This window comes from Monodon monoceros, unplaced genomic scaffold (assembly GCF_005190385.1).
Source record: "Monodon monoceros isolate NGI ecotype Baffin Bay Population unplaced genomic scaffold, NGI_Narwhal_1 Super_Scaffold_2, whole genome shotgun sequence".
Lineage (NCBI taxonomy): Eukaryota > Metazoa > Chordata > Mammalia > Artiodactyla > Monodontidae > Monodon > Monodon monoceros.
Window position 1 is genome coordinate 54,574,763 of NW_021703776.1, and position 19,347 is coordinate 54,594,109.

The 19,347-nt window shown below is 43.1% G+C and overlaps 1 protein-coding gene across 3 annotated transcripts in view; it reads right to left on the reverse strand.

Moving 5' to 3' along the window:
* Positions 1 to 659: 659 nt before the first annotated feature.
* OSBPL3 (oxysterol binding protein like 3) overlaps positions 660 to 19,347 on the reverse strand; it is a 205,427-nt gene continuing 186,739 nt past the window's right edge. For 2 of the 3 annotated variants that reach the window (XM_029234466.1, XM_029234468.1), the window contains 5 exons: positions 18,060 to 18,138; positions 16,272 to 16,416; positions 13,264 to 13,408; positions 9,404 to 9,530; positions 6,323 to 7,711 (listed from right to left, as the gene is read on the reverse strand). In XM_029234466.1, coding sequence (XP_029090299.1) covers positions 7,447 to 7,711; positions 9,404 to 9,530; positions 13,264 to 13,408; positions 16,272 to 16,416; positions 18,060 to 18,138 — 761 coding nt within the window. In that variant the 3' untranslated portion in view covers positions 6,323 to 7,446. Of the gene's footprint in view, positions 4,415 to 6,322; positions 7,712 to 9,403; positions 9,531 to 13,263; positions 13,409 to 16,271; positions 16,417 to 18,059; positions 18,139 to 19,347 lie in introns of those variants that run through there. The other variant, XM_029234467.1, reaches the window with a different exon arrangement.

Genomic DNA, 19,347 nt, shown 5'->3' on the forward strand with positions numbered 1-19,347 from the left:
AAATGTCACTAATTGCCCTCAAAACGTCTTTTATAGCTTGTTTTTCTTTTCTTTTAAGCTAGGATCCAATCAAGGTTCATGAATTGCTTTTGGTTGTCTCTTTAGCGCTTTGGGGGAGGCAGAGATGTGACCTTATGTGTGTAACTGAGATCCAGTGCGTGCGTAACACCATAAATATAGGAACTCACTCGAATGGGACTTCAGGGAAGGTTAAGTGTTTGGGGCATTGCTAAGGACACAAGTTGGGTGTGGGAGATGAGTCAGCCATTCGTAAGGGCCATTAAATCAGTGTGACTAGTCGGCATTTTCCTTTTTCATGTTAGGACACACAGAAAATAATATTTCCATAGCACGCTGGGTTGAACAGACAGGGCTTCTTTGGGGGCTGTCTGGGGATCTAGCTGCCTCAGGTCCTCTGTCCCAAAGGCTGGGGGACCTACATTTGCAGTACACCTTGGAAATGTTCAGACCAAAAGTATGGCAACTTTTGCCAAAGTTTCCAGGCTTCTTTATGTCCTGGGGTATTTTTTATTTCCAACCCCATCCCTTGAGCTAATCTTGTGTGTTTCTCCCTCAGCAAAGTCTCAGCTAGAGTCTTGCTCTGTCCGTTCAGCAGCCACATATGCCCATTAACCTGGAAACACAACGACAGGAGCGGCCTTTTTCCATGTTATTTATTCACAGTCAACTAGTTTCACGAGGGGGAAAAACAAATTAGTCAGAGCTTTTGGGGGACGCGTAAGGGGATGGGTGGAAGTCTGGTATTTTAAACAGAAAATAATCTTATAAATGGTTAGATGAAAGATTTACAAATATCCATTAAAAAAAATAGTATCCTCTGAGGGTAAGTGAGGAAGATAAAATCATCATGAATAAAATAAATTAACAACTCCTGATCATTGCATTCCTCAACACCAAAGTCTCTGAAAATGGTTTGCATTTCAGACTGCTGCAATTTGCAGACTTATGTGATATATATATATTTCCAACACAGAAAAGTAAAGACAAACACTAAGCAACAGATGAATACAATGTAGGGAAAATTGAGCACATGAAAATAGCTGTCATTTGGTAGCAAAAATAGAGGTATGCCGATGTTAATATCAAAATTAAAGACATTCAAATAAATGACGCCAATACATTGGAACTATTATTCCTAAGATCATGAGAACAACTGCTTATTGCTCCTACTCATAACTAAAAGCTCTGAGGAAATCCTGTGATAGCTGGAAGGCATAACTTACAGAGTATGCAGTAGACCTACGACAAGTTTCAACAGCCAAATAAAAACTGTATACTTTATCATTCTTCTCTTCGGGTTGACGCTGTTAATAGTAGGATAAGACCACTCGTAAATCTGAGGAATACAGATGGATAGCGCTCGCAAAGCCCAAGCCAATGATTTACTGGAAGTAGTTAAAGGTAGAATGTGAGAAAAGCAGCAGCCCAAATGAAGCAAATATATATTTTTAAAAGTTGGTTTGTCTACTTTTCTCTCCCAGAGAACCTCACAGGAAGCACAGGAGGCCATGAGGGCTTTCTGGGCATTCTGTGAGGACCTGATACATAACGTACGGTTGTCCTAAAGTGAACTCCATGTGTTTAATTAGTACCAGAACCAGCCTGGCTTCTGGGAGGTGCATGGCATGGAGGAGATGCACTGAGGCTTTGATTATTGAGTTTGACTCCAGGAAATACCAGCCTAGGCTTTGGGGCCTGGGGAGGGAGTGACCTGCTGCCAGGCTACCCTGGAGACGGTGGCTCCTTCCTGAAGCGTGTCCCGCAGCTTCGGATAACTGGCAGGGGCAACAGGAACCCTGGAAGTGTAACGTGGCTGACTGTACAAGGCCCCATTTCCAAGAACAGCTGTGCAGTTCACCATACATTTGGGATGGGATGATAAGGAATGAAATGGAGGTTACAACATGTACCTCAAGTGATGCAGTGATTGGCATTATGCAATCGGGAGATTCAAAATCCAAAGTCAATTCTACCTCAATTCTTCCCAAACAATGCCATGTTTCTGTTTTCTTCATCCTAAGAATATAAAATGTCCTTGAGACACAAATTAGGTGAGAGGATGCTTTTGAGAATAGAGGCTGAAGGAAAAAAGAAGCCATTTCCCCCTCAAGGGAATTTGAGGATTATAATAGGATGCATCACCAAGCTGCTTAAATTTCAGAAAAGCCCTTTATAGATGTAGGTACTAATAGACTTTAAAATTTGCATACATATTCAAATTCAGCCCCACTCCCATCTCAAATAAGATGACTACAAAGGTGATATTTGGTCCCTTGATCCTCGTGATTACAAAATGAAACATAAGATCAACTGAAATAACAGCATCAGGACAATTAAAGACTTTCCAAAGACTGCATGACAAAGCCACGTCCATTCAGGCTGCATGTTTTCTTTCTGTTTTTGTTTTGAGCCAGCCCCTGGAGTAGGCCTATAACAGTCAGTATTACTCAAGTTCTACATTTACCTTCACACTGTGAAAACTAGATTTGTTCTCCCCTGGAGTATCCTTAAAATCTACAGCCTGCTTCTTCCCGTCTGTGAGCAGAATTTAGATACATGCTTGAAAAGAAAAGAACAAAGCACATAACCAAAGAATGTGATTGGGTCAGTTAACTGCTTAGAAATGGAAATGATATTCGAACTGTGTTCATCTTGACGTCTTGATGCATGGAATGGATGAAAGCAATATTTAATGAGTCGTGTATTGTTTTAAAATGCTAGTCACTTGCAGATTCCAAAAGGCTACTGACCCACTTTAGATAACTCTCCATTTTGAAAGTGCAATACTCTCCAACTAGTTATTTGGTGTGACATTGAAAAATCATGCATTCTTTTTTCCATTATTTATTCTACTTTTCACTCGTAGCATTCTCTGAAATTATTTAAATATCTAAAAATGTTTTCTGGAGAAATCTTTTTACCACACCACTTTACTTGATATTACATAAAATCGTCATGGACTTTAGAGGAAAAGGCTTCAAACGTAGGCTTTGGTTTTAAAGTAATCTGGGCAGAAGTTAGAATTGCTTTGATCACACAATTCAACTACTGCACAAATTCTATTATAGTAATCGGAAATAACACATTTAAAAAGGCGAAGTTTCTCCTTTCAGTAGTTATAGTCTGTATTATTCAAGACTGCTGCAAAACTCACAAAAGAGTGATATGAGTAAGAAGAAGTGTAGGAAAGCGATAAGACACTTAAAGCTTTACCAGGACATAACACAAAGGAAGAGCATCAATTCTCTACATTTGTCTATAAGGCAGGTGGTCAAACTTTTCATACAAGATCTAAAATATGGTGCTTATTGAGAGGTAGAAAATACCAAAACACTATTTAGGAAAAACATGTTGAATTATTTAAAACAATCAGTTACTTTGCTAAACTTTTGGAAAGTCAAACTGCCATGTTGAATGCACCTATGTTTTACACTAAATTGGGACATTCCATATTCAACAGAGATGTGGTCAAACAGCGGAGGAGGCTAGAGGTGGGGTGGGAAGCAGAAAACAGTTTCTTAACTTGTAATGGATTCAGCTCTCACTAAGGAGAAATTTCCTACTGTCCGCCTGGGATTTCATTTTGACATTTAATTAACAGGGGTTTCTCGGATTATCAACAATTTTTCTGAGTAACGGTACAATTTTGCACATAAGGCAATGAAACTATAGGGAGGGATGAGTTCGAATGCTTCCTCTTTGAGAAGCTGCCATATCCATCTTATATAAAAACATACATCCCACTAATCGTATACCATTCCCCCAAGCACTAAAACGCAAATGCAAATATTCTTCAGACTCCAGTACCAGCAGAATTGTTCTGTGTGAGCAATTCAAAAGTTGTCTGAGGCAAAAAGATATCTGAGCTACCAAATTAAACCTGGGCAGCTTGCACACAGGTGAGTAACCCTTCGTATTCTTATTTCTTAACGCACCTGGGAAAGATGGATTTTTTTTCCAACATAATTTTATAAGGCATACATTTAATTGGAATTTTCCTAACCTTTGGAAAGTTAGTGTTAAAGCTTCTTTTTTAACCCACATGTTAACATTCAATCTTTCATTCTTATTAAATAGTTTATATATAAAAAGAAATATCAAGGTGTTCTACATTCATATAAACAGTTGTGATAACATTTGAAATTGTAAAGAAACCTACTGAAGAAAATATATACTTAAACACAACACCACGCTAAGAAGCACAAGTGATTGTTCTAGGTAATGTTGTAGACACGGGTTTGTGGCTTCAGAAAGCAAACACGGGAGAAGCACAAAGATGTATCGCTCTTTCCTCTTTTACCACAAGACAGGATGGTCCAGTTTGGAAAAACCAAGATCTTTCCTAAGTTCCAAATAGGTGCCACTGCTCACCCAAGAGTCATCGCTGGATTTCCTGTGAAAGTGAAAGAATTTGCTGAAGGCTCGTGACAAGACTGTCAGAGTCTCTGTCTCCTTTTCACCCCGTTCCTCCCCCGCCCGCCCTCTCCAGCTTATCACTGGCACCTGCACCCCTGTCCCTGCGGTCCAGTACTGGACCAGCGAGGGAGCAGGAAGCCTGGAAACCGTTTTGCTCCTTCTGACTTTGACTTCTCCAACTTAAGGCTGTGAGAAATGGGTGCTTCTGAGAGAAGTGGGTGAGGGTAGAGTCTGTCGTACAGAAAACAGGGCTGGGATGACAGCTACCACCTGGGGTATGGCCACGTAAAAGTTACAAATCAATCACGTTGTTCAAATCAAGTGATCAATTAACAGTAAAAAGGAAAGGAATTGGAAGGAATTGGAATCACAGCCTGGAGTGAACAGCCTTGGTTCACTATTCTATGCATAGATAATATATTACCTAGATCCAAATTCAAAAGGTACCAAAGAGTGGAGAGCTGAACGTTTTCTTCCTACTCCCAGCCTCCCAGTTCTCTGCAGAGACAATGATCTTTAGCAGCTTCACTCAGAGAAATTCCACGTGTGTGAGCGTGCACGCATGGTAGCCCTGGATGGTCTTCCACCCCTTGAGTTTTTTTGTTTTTTTGGGTTTTTTTGCGGTATGCGGGCCTCTCACTGTTGTGGCCTCTCCCATAGCAGAGCACAGGCTCCAGACGCGCAGGCTCAGCGGCCATGGCTCACGGGCCCAGCCGCTCTGCGGCATGTGGGATCTTCCCGGACCGGGGCACGAACCTGTGTCCCCTGCATCGGCAGGCGGACTCTCAACCACTGCGCCACCAGGGAAGCCTTGAGTTTATATATATAACATATATATTAGAGATCCTTTTCCATTGTCACAATAAGGTCAGCAAACTACAGCCCAAGGGCCAAATCCAGCCTTCGGCCTATCTCTGTAATACCGTTTTACTGGAACACATCATGCCCATTCATTTAAGTATTGTCTATGGCTGCTTTCACATTGCACAGCAGGGTTGAGTCATTACTACTGAGGGCTCACGGCCTGCAAAGCTAACAATATTCACCATTTGCCCTTTGCAGGAAAAGTTTGGTGACTTTGGCAAAAAGGGCTTCCTTTTTTTCTTTTTAAACAGGTGCATGATAGTCCATTGTGGGGATGGACCACGATTTAACCAGTACCCTACTGGTGGGCACTGAGGATGTTGTTTTCAACCTCTAGCTATTATAAACAAAACATATGTTATTTTGTATGTGCAAGAGATTAGTTATATTAAAATTTCCTATAAACTGAACTTCTGTGCACTTGTAATGTTGACTGATATTGTCATATGCTTTAGAAACAAAAGTGAGGAGTGCCTATTTTTCCACATTCTCAGGATCATAGATTTTTATCACAATTGTTTTTCTATTCCAATAAAGGGATGTGTTTAAAAATAAATCAATCTGCATATCAGATACTTTACTATGAAACAAAGACGACTATCGCTGCCAGAGCTGTAGTTTCCACTTGAAATTTCCAGTGATGTTTTCGTGGCTCCTCAGTGAGTGTCAACGGAAACGTCCAAGTCCCCATGCTCCTCTGTCATCTCTGCCAGCGTCTAATTGGAACAGTTCCCGGACTGCTACTGCTGAACAATTCTCACCTTTTCTCATAGCTTTACTTGCCACATCTAATACTCTGATAATTTTACAGACAATCAAGAGGAAAAAGAACTGCAGCTGTGTTCAGTCCTTGCCCATTCCAGACATAATTCTTACACGGTTGCAGTGACAGCCCAGATAACATTTTATATTTTGTATTTACATGTTAGTTCATTTCCCACAGAGCTCCACAGACTGTGTGAAGTCATTTCTGAGGTTTTTACATCAGATCAAGTTGATAAATCTCCTTATCTAGCTCCTGAGACAGTTTGGTTATCCACAATTTTTAATGATCCTAAAAATACTGTAATGAACCTCTTTAACAGATATTACCAAAATCAACTGATCAGTCTGTTAGTCTATTCATTTACCTATCCCTTGCCTTTACAAAAAAAAAAAAAATTTAAGGTGTCTTATTTTTTAAATGTTTAAATGAAGTTATGAATATTCTGGGATAAAACTCTGGCCTACTGAACTTCAATCACTCATATTCTGAGTTTGTGAAATGATCAAAATCCACATCAACTTTAGGGGAAAGGACATAATACTTGGGGATAAAACATAACTTGTTGCTATTTTGCTGTTTTGGAAATATAAAATTTTATTGATGCAGCTGATAGATTAGTTGCTAAATCCTCCTAAATGTGTTTCTGTTGCCCATTAAAAAATAATAACAACCAAAAAATCCCTGCAAACAACAATAAAATCCTGAAAAGAAGACTGGGGGGAATAGGTAGGGCAGGAGCTGGCTGCTTTTCTACATGTGATTGTTCCATTGCTGATTTTAAAAAAAATGAACAAACTAAAACCCCCTAAAATCATATCAAGCCCTGGCCTGTAGTCAAGAGAGCCAGGCCCCTGCCTGGGACATTCCACTGGGTCTCTCCACAGATCACCTATGTCCCCTGGGCCTTCGTTTCTTTGCAGTTAAAATAAAAGAAGGGGTGAAGGGCGGATGATCTCTGACGCCCCTTCTAAATCTTTCAGTCTGTTCTTAACGAGACCCTCCTAGCAAGCTATTTTTAAAATAATACTAAATGTTCCAAATCCAAGCCCCAGTATATTGGAACTTCTGCAATTCAAGAATTAGATTACTTGGAAGTTCTAGTTTGGTGAAGAATGGGGTGATAGCTAATTATCTCCATCACTGTGTAGAATCTATCCATTTGGGGGACCAACCTTAGACATGGCTTGAATAAGCTGGCCTGGTACTGGGAGCTGGGTTTTGTTGGTCTCGTTGCTTCTCCCACAAGCACTTACTGAGCACCTCTCTGCAAAGTCCCGGGAGAGCCCAGGGAGAGACCAAGGAATGCAAAAAAGGAGGGCTGCGCGGGGCAGCCTGGGGGCAGTGTCCCCACAAAGTCGGGCCTTCACAGAGGAGGGATGTCACCACTCTGAAGCAGGAAAAGGGCTGAGAACACTCTCTCGTGGGGAGGGGACACCCCAGTCTGTTCTCTTCACACCAGAAGCATCAGGCGTCACCAGTGCCTGCCAAAAATGACCCACACGACCCCAGCTGCACACATACCTGAAAAACCGCGGCTGGTGCTCCACCTTATTTTCTTCCAAGACCCGCCGCCTTTCTCTCTGCAGCTGTTCAATCCTCTGCTTTTGTATTTCGGCCTCTTCTAAGCTCCCTTCTTCTAGAAACCTGAGGCATTGAGGAAAAAGATAAAGGAATAGGAACACCAAGGAAATGTAACAATCATTAATATTAGAACTGCATGTGTACAAGACTGGATATTCAGAATACTCTCCTATACATAAGCCCCCTCCTCAACCCTTAAAACATTATTTGGAGGTAATGAGGGACAGTATTGTGTTCTGAATTGGTGATACAGACATGGTTCAAAAAATTATATCTACGAAAAGGAATTTGGGGTAACATCTCCCTCTCTCATTCCTGTCTCCAGTTCTACCTGTTTCCTCCCCATCCCACCCACATTCACGCCCCCCACCGCAGGTAGTCCACCGTTACCGGTTTCTTGTGCATCCTTCTAGAGCTTCCTGATTCGTATATAAACACACATTAATATATATTTTTACCCTTCCCTCCCTTTTAAGAACATAAACGGAAGCAGGCGACACACACTGTCCATAATTTGGTATCTTGTTTTGTTTTACTTTTTACTTAACCATATACCTTGGAGCTGACTCTTGGTAGTACACAGATCTTTTCACTTTTAATAGATATATAATATTCAATTGTGTGGATACACCCGCATTTATTTTAAACAATTCCCTATTGATAGACATTTGGGATGTTCCCAATTTTTTACATTAATTTTTAAAACTAATGCTGAAGGACTGTATATATCTGTCATTTTGCACATGTGTTAGTATATCTCTCAGGAGACAGTTCTAGAAGTGGAATTGCTGGCTTAAAGGGTGAGTTTGTAATACATCTATTACCAAACTGCCCTTTATGGGGATTACAGCAATTTACATTTCCACCAGCAATGTTACTGAAGTGCCTCTTCCCCGTGGCCTCAGAGCGCATCAAACTTTTGAGTCTTTGCCATCTGATAGGTAAAGAAATGGTATGACAGCGTGGTTTTAAAATTCTGTGGGTTTTTTTTGAGTAAGACTGAGCATCTTTTCATATGTTTAAGGGCTACCTGCATTTCCTATTTTGTGAACTGTTCATTTCCCTATGTCTATTTTTTTTTTTAATGGATTGATCTTGATTTCTAGAACCAATTCATGAAGTGAGCTGCAAGTATAGATTTCTCAGTCGTTAATCTTTTGACTCTGGGTATACATTTTATGTACTTTACCATGAAGAAGCATGCTGGGTTTTTTAAAAATAAAGTCAAATTTTATCAATTTTGTTTTATTTTTTGCCTTCTTGGTTTTGAGTCTTAATTAGAAAGGCCTTAGGAGAGAGATTCTTCTTTCTGTTTTACAGAGTTGGAAACTGAGGCTGAGAAAGGTTAAAAGACTTAGCGTATGCGACACAGCTTGTCAGCAGCAAACCTAGGATCAGAAGTTAGATTTCAGTGCACCAAAGTAAGTTAAATTCGAGGGGTGGGGAGCTGGATGCTCTTACTCTTTCAAATACAGAGTAACTTTTTCTTATTGCTGTATGCAGTGAAACTCTTTAAAAAAAGACTTTTTTTTTCCCAATAGAAATGGGGTTCTACTGGTGAATAAAGGTCATGCCACACACAGATCTAAGCTGGGCTCTGTTCCTTCCACAAGATGGCTTAAAGTCTCCCTAGACCTCCGCTCTTGATGACAGAATCTCTCTCTCTTAGGCTCCTTTGGTGGCCTGGGAGATGTTACCAAGACTTTTCACAAAGTTTCACATCTCTGGAGATAAAGATCTGAAAAAAATCCTTACCTTTGGTCTGGCCTGAATCGAGTGTCAGTAGGTGGTAATAAAGACTTTAACAATGGATCCATTTCGTTTAATTCCAGTGCAAACTGTGTGAAGCCATAATATTGCTCATAGCCTTTTGGCATGGGATCTAAAAGAAAAAGAAATCATTCATCACTGACTTGCATTGCATTCACATCACATCTTAATTCCTTCACCTTTTTCATCTCAGACCAGCTACAATTTTTCTCTCTCGGCTCTAAACTCTTCCATTTCTATTAAAATATTCTGGCTCACAGAGAGGTGCTGAATTTTTCTCTATAAATTTTCTTCTCTATAAGCTTCCTGCTACCTACAAGCATAAGGCCTTCTTTGTGTGGTCCTATAGCAAATTTATTAAATACCAAGAAGTTTCTATAGAATTTAAGTTATAAAAATAATTTGTTACTAAAATAAACATGTTAAAAAGAACTCTAGGTCCACTTTTCCTGACTAACAAGACTTTCACTCTAGAGAATCGTTTTTCATTTAAGAGATGTCAAATTCTCCTGAAACTCTGTCTAGTACCTAGAATAGTGTTGGACCCATACCAAGAGGTCAATAAATATTATTATTTTTTTTTTTTTTCTTTTGCTGTACGCGGGCCTCTCACTGCCGCAGAGCACAGGCTCCGGACGCACAGGTCCAGCGGCCACGGCTCACGGGCCCAGCCGCTCCGCGGCACGCGGGATCCTCCCAGACCGCGGCACGAACCCGCGCCCCCCGCGTCGGCAGGCGGACTCCCAACCACTGCGCCACCAGGGAAGCCCAATAAATTTTATTCTTTACTTCCAGTCCTGCTCTTCTTTTTACCAATGCTTGGCCCCTCCAAATCTTACATATTTTAATTTTAAACCACCTCAGCAGAAGCCAGGAATAGAGATGGGATTATAATGGCAGAAACACTGCCAGCTGGAACCAAAGGGGACAGAGAAAACGGGACTGAATGAAGCAAGGCTGCTGGACTACTGTTATTTTACAGATGGAACCAGAGAGCTACGCAGCTGCAAACATGCATTGCCTTCAAGAAAAGGGAGGAATGACTCTGAAGGTGATTCAGAGATCTTTGGGCTGCCACTCCCACCACAGGCCCAGACTACACAGATTCAGGGGGCAAGGCTGCCACTACCTCTCAAATGGCAGGGCCGCTGTGCAGCTTCAACATGCCCGGCTGCCACCACCCAGAGCCTTGGGGGGCTTGGGAGCCAGGCAAAGTCCCCGTGGGCCCAGAGGGTGGGGCATCGAGCCAATGAGGATGATCTCCAGTTTTTAGATCAACAGCATTTGCCGTGCTAGGTCTTGGACTCACTTAGGACCTGTCATCCCTTTCTTCTTTCCTCTTTCTCCCTTTGGAATGGGAACGTCTATCCTGTGCCCATCCCACCACTGTGTTTCGGAAGCACATTTTGGTTTCACAGGCTCACAGCTGGAGAGGATGAATCATACCTCAAATCTCACCCGTACCTGATTTAGATGATATTTGGATGAGACTTTGGACTTTAGAGTTGATGCAGGAATGAGTCAAGACTTCTGGGGCTGCCGGGGTGGAATACACACATTTTGCACGTAAGAAGGACATGATTTTGGGAGGCCAGGGGCGGAATGTTATGGACTGGATGTTTATGTTCTCTCAAAATTCATATGTTAAAGCCCCACCCCCAGAGTGCTGTCTTTGGAGATGAGGCCTCTGGAGTAACGAAGGTTAAATGGGGTCAGAAGGCTGGGCCCTGATCTGGCAGCCAAGCCACAAAGAAGACTCCCACCAGAATCCGAATTTGCCAGCACCCAGCCTCCAGAACTGTGAGCAAATGAATTTCCGCTGTTTAAGCCACCCAGTCTGTGGTGTTTGTTACAGCAGCCCAAGCAGATTAATGCAGGCGTATTGCCCTAACTTTAATTAATTGTTAACTTTAATTTAATTGTTAGGTGCATAGCACATATCCTAATGCTTTAAGTCATTATGAAGGTTTGACTTCCTTCCCCCCTTTCCCCCCAGCTGCTTCAAACACTTAGCATCACTTTACACTCCCTAGGGGATGAATACAACTAAAAGTCAAGCTAAAAATACCCAAATTTACGTATTGGATAAATCAAATGTAGACTAATCCAATCCACTCGTAGCCTTAGCTCTAGCTGTCCACATATACAAATGCTTTCCACGAACTTTTCTGAAGACCCATTTTCTGAAGCTTCAGAAGTCCACTTTGTCTAATTCTAATTCTCTGTGGATCCTAAGCATAAAAATAATAGCAAACTTCCTACTATGCCTTCAAAAATCCATCCCAGTCTCCCAATCACCAGAGTGGAGACAGTGGTTTTTCTTGCAGACAGGCCAGGGATGCTCATAGCCAAGGCAGAGACATAAAGTCAATGAATAACAACAACAGCAACTAGAATAACAGCTTACACACTGTCGTCAAGGTACTACTTTAACACCCAGAGCCCATGGTAGCTCTCATCTGTGATACATTCTTTTTTTTTTTTTTTTTTTTTTGTGGTACGCGGGCCTCCCACTGTTGTGGCCTCTCCCGTTGCGGAGCACGGGCTCCGGACGCGCAGACTCAGCGGCCATGGCTCACGGGCCCAGTCGCTCCGCGGCATGTGGGATTTTCCCAGACCGGGGCACGAACCCATGTCCCCTGCATCGGCAGGCGGACTCTCAACCACTGCGCCACCAGGGAAGCCCTGTGATACATTCTTTAAGCAAAGGAGAGCAAGTGTCTCATTCATAAAATGCCATGCGTGCCTCTGAACCTCTGAAGCTAGGAAGGCGGCCATGGTGCAAGTCATTCTAGCTTCGTGGCAACCTCTGCGACGGTGGAAGATGTGGCTGCTACCCGTTGAAAGAGACATTGTTGCTTGCCCACTCCACAGTCATCTCCCTTTCTTACTTGCTAATGGCAAACTCATCTGTTTGGGTGTCACTGTACACTCCCTAGGGGATGAATCTAAACTCATCTGAATCTCTCCTGCCGACCCAGTTGCCCAGGATTGGTTAAGGGATGGGTTTGGACCCACTTCAGGTTGATGAGATATGAAGACACATTTGCTGCAGGATCCTAGGAAATATTTCATTCCTGAGAAAAGACAGTTACAACTGAAGAAAGCTCTTCTGTCCTCCCTTCTCCCCTGCTTAGTGAGCTGTCACAGGGGGGATACGATATTGAACCGAGGCAACCATTTTGCATCCATGGGAAGAAACATCACCGCCATGTTGGAAGTGGCAGATGGGCCCTCAATGACCTGTGTTCTTGACACAGGTAACCTGCCTGTGTAACAACCCTGGGGCCACCCCCTGCCATTTATTGTTAAGTGCATAGCACATATCCTAATGCTTTAAGCCATTATGAAGGTTTGACTTCCTTCCCCCTTTTCCCCTCAGCTGCTTCAAGCACTTAGCATCCTTCTAGAATTACAGGAGAGACTAGAGTGGCTTATGGTATTGGGAGAGTCTAGGGACCCCTAACTCTTGTAGGTCATTCTACAATTTTCCCTTTATCTTTACTCTAGAATGACTTCTTGTACCTCATTGATATTCCTTCATAGTGCCCAGTGTAGGTGAAGGAATGATGTGTGTTGACTGGAAGACACAGTGACCACGGATTAGCAATGTCTTTGTTCTGGGATTAAGAACCCAGGACCTATCAACCCAACAGAGGTATTGTTAAGCTTGAGGATGAGTCTGAGATATAACTAGGTGAATGAAAGATGGACCAGTAGCTCCAACATAGTTCAAAGCAGGCAGAGGCTAGATACACCGAATGGACACTAACGCCCACCCACGTGCGGTTCCTCTGGCCACGTCCCGCCTCCTTTTGCTTGGGGCTGATTAACCAGATACTAACTCGCTCTCCAGATACAAGTGGACGAGGAAGAACCACCGCAGTAGATGCTCTCATGCCATTTCCCAAATAGCCGATGCACTGCTTTTCCACTCCTGTCAAATACTGTACCTTCAATCTCATGGGCATTAGTGCTCCAGTATTTTGCCTAGAAGTCAAATGAGAGGCATCTGTTTAGTGTTTTGGGGTCAATTTATTACAGATATTAAGAGAAAACAAAAGAGGAGAGAAAAAGTACCATAAGAATGACTCTATGCTACATAGGGTTTGCTGGTTCTGTTTTTCTTTTTAATCATACTTTTAATTATTTAATGAAAAGTAAAAAGCTAGCACTTTATTTACAGTTTGTAACTCAACCACCAACATTTGTGTAAGACACAATTTTTTACACAGTAGAAAGGAAAGGCTCAGTTCTCACACATACACCAAGCAGGGGCTGGCCCTTAGCACCCCCTCCGGAACAGCTATTTCCTGGCTGTCACTGTGGCTCTGACTGTTGCAGTTTAAAAGAAATGTAACTCATGTAATTTTTTCTCTGAAGGAACTAGACAATCCTTTGTAAACTAATGAATTTTTTTAACCAAGTTTGTAAAGCAATCAATTTTCAGTTCCTCCTATTAGTTTCCCCCACCTCCCCCAAACCAGATCTGTTCACCTAACTTATAGGAACCTTATACAACCCGTATTCCCACTACGAATTGGTCCTGGTCTGAGACCAGCTCATCTTGGCTCAGCCTTGTGCGTTTTACATATACAGTACCACATCGCAGCCAGCAGAGGGAGCTCTAACTCCCTAGTGTTGATTTTTAAACTTCTCCCAATTACAAGGCTGCCCTAAAAATCTCTGCAAAAGACCAGAAGGCATTACTCCATAAATCAAAAAATCCTACTACTATTTTCAGCCAAAACAGAATCCACATTTGGAAACCAATAAAGTTGAGTGACATTTCCAGGCCATATCTGGTAGACTGGCTTCCCCATTCCAACCAAGTCTGTGGTAAAAATGGGAGGAAGGGCAGACTACAGCAGCACCCCAGAGCTGAATCAGAAAGGTAACAGTGAGTTCTCTAGTCATGTAAAGATGGGGGACAGGGAAACAAACACTGTCCAGGCTCTTCAGTTTATTCTAAAGCAGGAGTCAGATTTCCTCTATAGAGATATTTGCCAACAAGTCCAATGATGGGAAGCCACAGAGGGAGGCAGTCACGTTCCACAGGCAACGGCTGCCTCTGCTTTCAGATTCTCTTTCAACACCAGAGGCACGTCTAGTGTTCTAATTCTGTTCGTCTCTCATCACTATGAAAATGTGTTCCCTGGTCCTCAGTGGACGAGTACCAAGTGGTTGGTAGAAATGGGAGTGGAGCACACTTCCTTGGGGAAAATTCTGAGAACAAGGCGGCTCTCACCTGGATATCTATCTATCTATCTATCTCTCTATCTATCTATCTATCTCCCAGTTATTTATATCCCTGCTCCATGTGGCCTTTGCTTCTTTTTGTAGAGAGCTTAGATGAAGCTTTCACGGCAGGGTCATTTTTATTTTACGCCAAATCACTACCAGCTTTGTGTCTATCTACAACCCAGTTTGACTTATAGGATATAATAAAGACCCCCATCCACCTCTCCATAATGTCCCCCACCTGCTACAGGTGGTGCAGAGAGGTACCGTGTGAAACTCCACGGTTAGAACCTAATCTCTTGGCTTATGATTTTGATCTTAATTAAATGCAAATATTCCTTGAGGAGGGTAGCACTTTAAGGCCATTTTGTATACATGAGAATTTTAAGGACAAGAGGGAATTTCAGGAGGAAGAGAAGTTGGGGAGAGGGCTCAAATCAAGGAATTTGGAAAGCTGGAAAGGTAAGCAGACTATTCCAGGCTCTCTGCTCCAGGAGAATCTGTGAATGTTCATGAGCCTCTGCTGTGTGCCGGGCACCACTGCCAGGCATTGGCCACAGCCGTGGGCAAGACAGACCAGGCTTCTGCTTTTCTGGAGTCAGGAATGGCAAGGAGGGTGTGGGGAACAGAAAATAAGCAAGTAAAGCAACAGCGAGCAAGCCAACTGCAGATGGTGATGAACACTTTGAAGAAAATGGGATACGATAGAGGGTGACTAACAAGGTGGACGGAAGGATCTGGGGAGAGGGGCCCGAGCAGAAGGAAATGGAGAGAGAAAAAGAAGGACAGTGCAGCTCCAGGATGGTGAGCAAGAAAGGGAACGAGGGGTGGCAGGAGTTGAGGTTGGAGAGGAATGAGGGTGGGGTGTGTGTGTGTGTGTGTGTGTGTGTGTGAGTGAGGGGTGGTGGGGGTGAGGAGTGCAGACTCTGAGGAGTGCAGACTCTGCAGGCTTTTGCTCTAAGAAAGATGGAAATTGTCAGAGGATTTTGGTCAAATATGGCATGACTTGCATTTTTTAAAACTGTGGTAAAACATATATAACATAATATTTACTGTTTTAACCATTTCTAAGCGTATAATGGAGTGGCTTTAAGTACATTCACAATGTCGTGTGACCATTGCCTTATATATCTCCAGAACTTTTCATCTTCCCAAACTGAAACTCGGTACCCATTAAGTAATGACTCCCCATTCCCTCCAGTCCCCAGCCCTTGGCAGCCACCATTCTACTTTGTCTTTATGGATGTGGCTGCTCCAGGTACCTTACATAAATGGAATCATTATCTGTCCTTTTGTGTCTGGCTTATTTCACTTAGCATAATGTGTTCAAGGCTCATCCGTACTGTAACATGATGACATGTTTCAGCAGGGTCCCTCTGGCTGCCACACTGAAGACAGACCATAGGGGAGTAAAGGTGGAAGGAAGGAGCCCAGGAGGGGCCATGGCCCTGGTCCAGGTGAGAGAGGTGGGGCTGGGACCAGGGAGCACCTGGCATTGCTTGTCTACTGGCACAAAAGTGAAGGTGAAAAACTTCCCAAGACACCCTGTGCCCTGAGGCCCAGCTCTGCCGAGGCCTGTCCAGCGCCAGAGCTCACAGGCCACCCAGGTTACCTTTATAAAGTTCACTTTGCAGTGGCAGGAATCATCATTCACGTTCTTGATAACAATCTCTCCATAGTGCTCGATCCACCTCTGCCCACTTAAGATGTTATGGATGCAAGAGGTCACTTTGTTCCACTCAAAATGATCTCCAAAACTAAAGGAAGAAAAAGTGAAAGTAACAACTACCAGAGCAGCCATCAGCAAATGCAAACAAGCACTGCTACTTAAAAAACAAGTCCTGTAATGAATTACTCATTCCTTCATTAATGGAACCAACACCGATTGAGCCATGCTGGGCAGTCTAAGAGCTTTCACCCTCTCAGGAGGCTGGGAGGTGGGTGAAGGTCAGACCCTGGAGGCTGCCAGAGGCTCCACTAGAAGCTGGAGGTCTCCTGGAACAACCCACTCTGTCCTTTGCCAGAGGAGACGTGTCGAAAGTCACCAAACTATGAAAGGAGAGTGGCAAGGGGAGGGTAGAGGGGTTTTCCACAGTGTGCTCTCTACACACATATATGTGCACACACACGAATGTGTACATACAGGCACACACATGCACATATATACTTATGTATATACACGTGTAGGTGTGTATATTTAGGCACATATGTATACAGGCAGATCTTGCTTTATTGCGTTTTTTACAAGTTGAAGGTCTGTGGCAACCCTGTGTAGAGCAAGTCTATTGGCAGCATTTTTCCAACAGCATCTGCTCCCTTCATGTCTATGAAGTATATAAAACATAACTTCCATAAGCAACGGGAAACCAAAAAATTCATGTGGCTCACTATATTGTAATATTTGCTTTATTGCAGTGGTCTAGAGCCAAACCCGCAATATCTCTGAGGTGTGTCTGTATACATACACACACACACATATATTTTACATATTACTCTTAAGATACATATATCTTAAATCTTTTACAATGAGAAGGTATTCAGATATGACTTATGGAGTTAAATAATAATTACGAGGATAATGGTAACAAGACCAAACACTTAAATGACACATAATATGTGCCAATTACTATTTTTTTTTTTTTTTTTGCGGTACGCGGGCCTCTCACTGCTGTGGCCTCTCCCGTTGCGGAGCGCAGGCTCCGGACGCGCAGGCTCAGCGGCCATGGCTCACGGGCCCAGCCGCTCCGCGGCACGCGGGATCCTCCCGGACCGGGGCACGAACCCGTGTCCCCTGCATCGGCAGGCGGACCCCCAACCACTGCGCCACCAGGGAAGCCGCCAATTACTATTTTAAGTGCTTTCTGTATCTGCTTAACCTTCGCAACAGTCTTATGAAGTAGATGGCTCATTATCCCTGTTTCACAGATAAGAGAACTGGTGATCAGAAAGGTTAAGTAACCTGCCCAAGGATTTGCAACTAGTAAGTAGTGGTGTGAGCACATGAGTCGCAGGAGCCCAGTTCCAGAGGCCATAATGATTACCATTTTGCTTTATGAATAAGTATCAATAATCCCTAAAGATCAAGGCCAGAGCTTTCTTTAAAAATTTTTTGGACAGTGAGGCAGGACAACAGTGCTAAAGTAATATTATCATTCCTAATTGTGTTAGAAAGTAGAAATGTATTTTTTAAAGCCCCTACTTGGGAACTTTGGTGTCCAGGAAGCATTTCCATTAGAGAGAACAAAAATGTGAGACTGTCAAAATGAAGAACATTTGAAGCTACTGTCAAACACATTAACAGAAAAAAACACACTCAGCACCACGGGGGACAATGGGAATCCTGTTCCTAAACCTGGGCCCCAAATTCTATAAAGTTCCTAACCACAGAAGGAGAACTTACGCTGGCAGAGTCACATGGGTTGTGCCAATGGGAACAATTTCCATGGATTTGCCCCAGAATTTGTTCTTCCATCTCATGTCTGAAATGGAATAATACCAAATGTTACATATTTAGCAGGAGAGCTAGGTAGATCAAAGCGTTCTTAGGCTGGATAAATGATCAACCACAATATAGGACAATCTCTTCATAATAAAATTCATTATTATTCAATATAAGTAGCAACTGAGTACCTGGAACAGAATCAGAGAAACTAAAATTATAAAGTCCCTCCCTTGGAAGAACTCACAGTGGGAAAGGCATACAGAAGTGAAAACGAGTAAGGCCCCCCAGAGAGGCACGGGCCATAACTGGGTACGTTGTAAGGTGAAATGGAACCAGAGAAGGAAAGCCCAACATGCTTGGGGAAGGCATCAGAAGAGGCTTGTCTAAAGGGGCCGCTTAAACTGGGCTTGAAGAATAAACAGTTCACTGGGCAGAGAAAAAGCAGTTTAAGGCAGAAGACATGAGAAGACACGAGAGAACAGGGTGTGGTTCTGTCCTCTGGGTCTCAGACTGTTTAGAGAGAAGAGTAGAAAAACAGCTTGAGTGCAAAAAACAGCGGGCTCTACAAGCTTGGCTAAGAAGTCTGATTTGGGTGCACTGGGGGAAATAAGGTTTTGTTTAGACAGAGAATTGATGTGATGAGATACAGACTTTGCCAAGGTAATTGGCAGCAGTATGGAGAATGGAACAGGAGCAGGAGAGATGAGAAGCAGGTGACCTGTATGCTCAAGGGATAAATGAGGATGAAGTGAACCAGGACAGGGGTGGTAGGGATGGAGTAGAAGGGAATGATCCTGGAACCATTAAAGAAGCAGAGATAAAACTGGGTGACAAATTAGATGCTGATTGTGAAAGACGGAGAGAATTTGTGGATGATCTCAGATTCTTCCAACTTGCATGAATGATAGTGCCATCAGAGAGACAGGGAATAGAAAAAGAAGGGCAGAGGCAGACGATCCCTCTGGCTGCTGGGTGACAATACACAGACCATAGGGGAGCAAAGGTGAATGCAGGGAGGACAGTAGGGGGTCATGGCCGTGGTCCAGGAGAGAGGTGGGCTGGGACCAGGAAGCTCCTGGGCACATATTACATGATTCTATTTATATGACATGTCCGGACTAGGCAAATCTATAGGGACAGAAAGAAGATCAGTGGTTGCCTAAGGACGGAAGAGCTTGACAGAAATTGGAAGGCGGGGGGGTGGGTGTGGGGGGGAGCCACTAAAAGGTGGGAAAAGAGGTTTCTT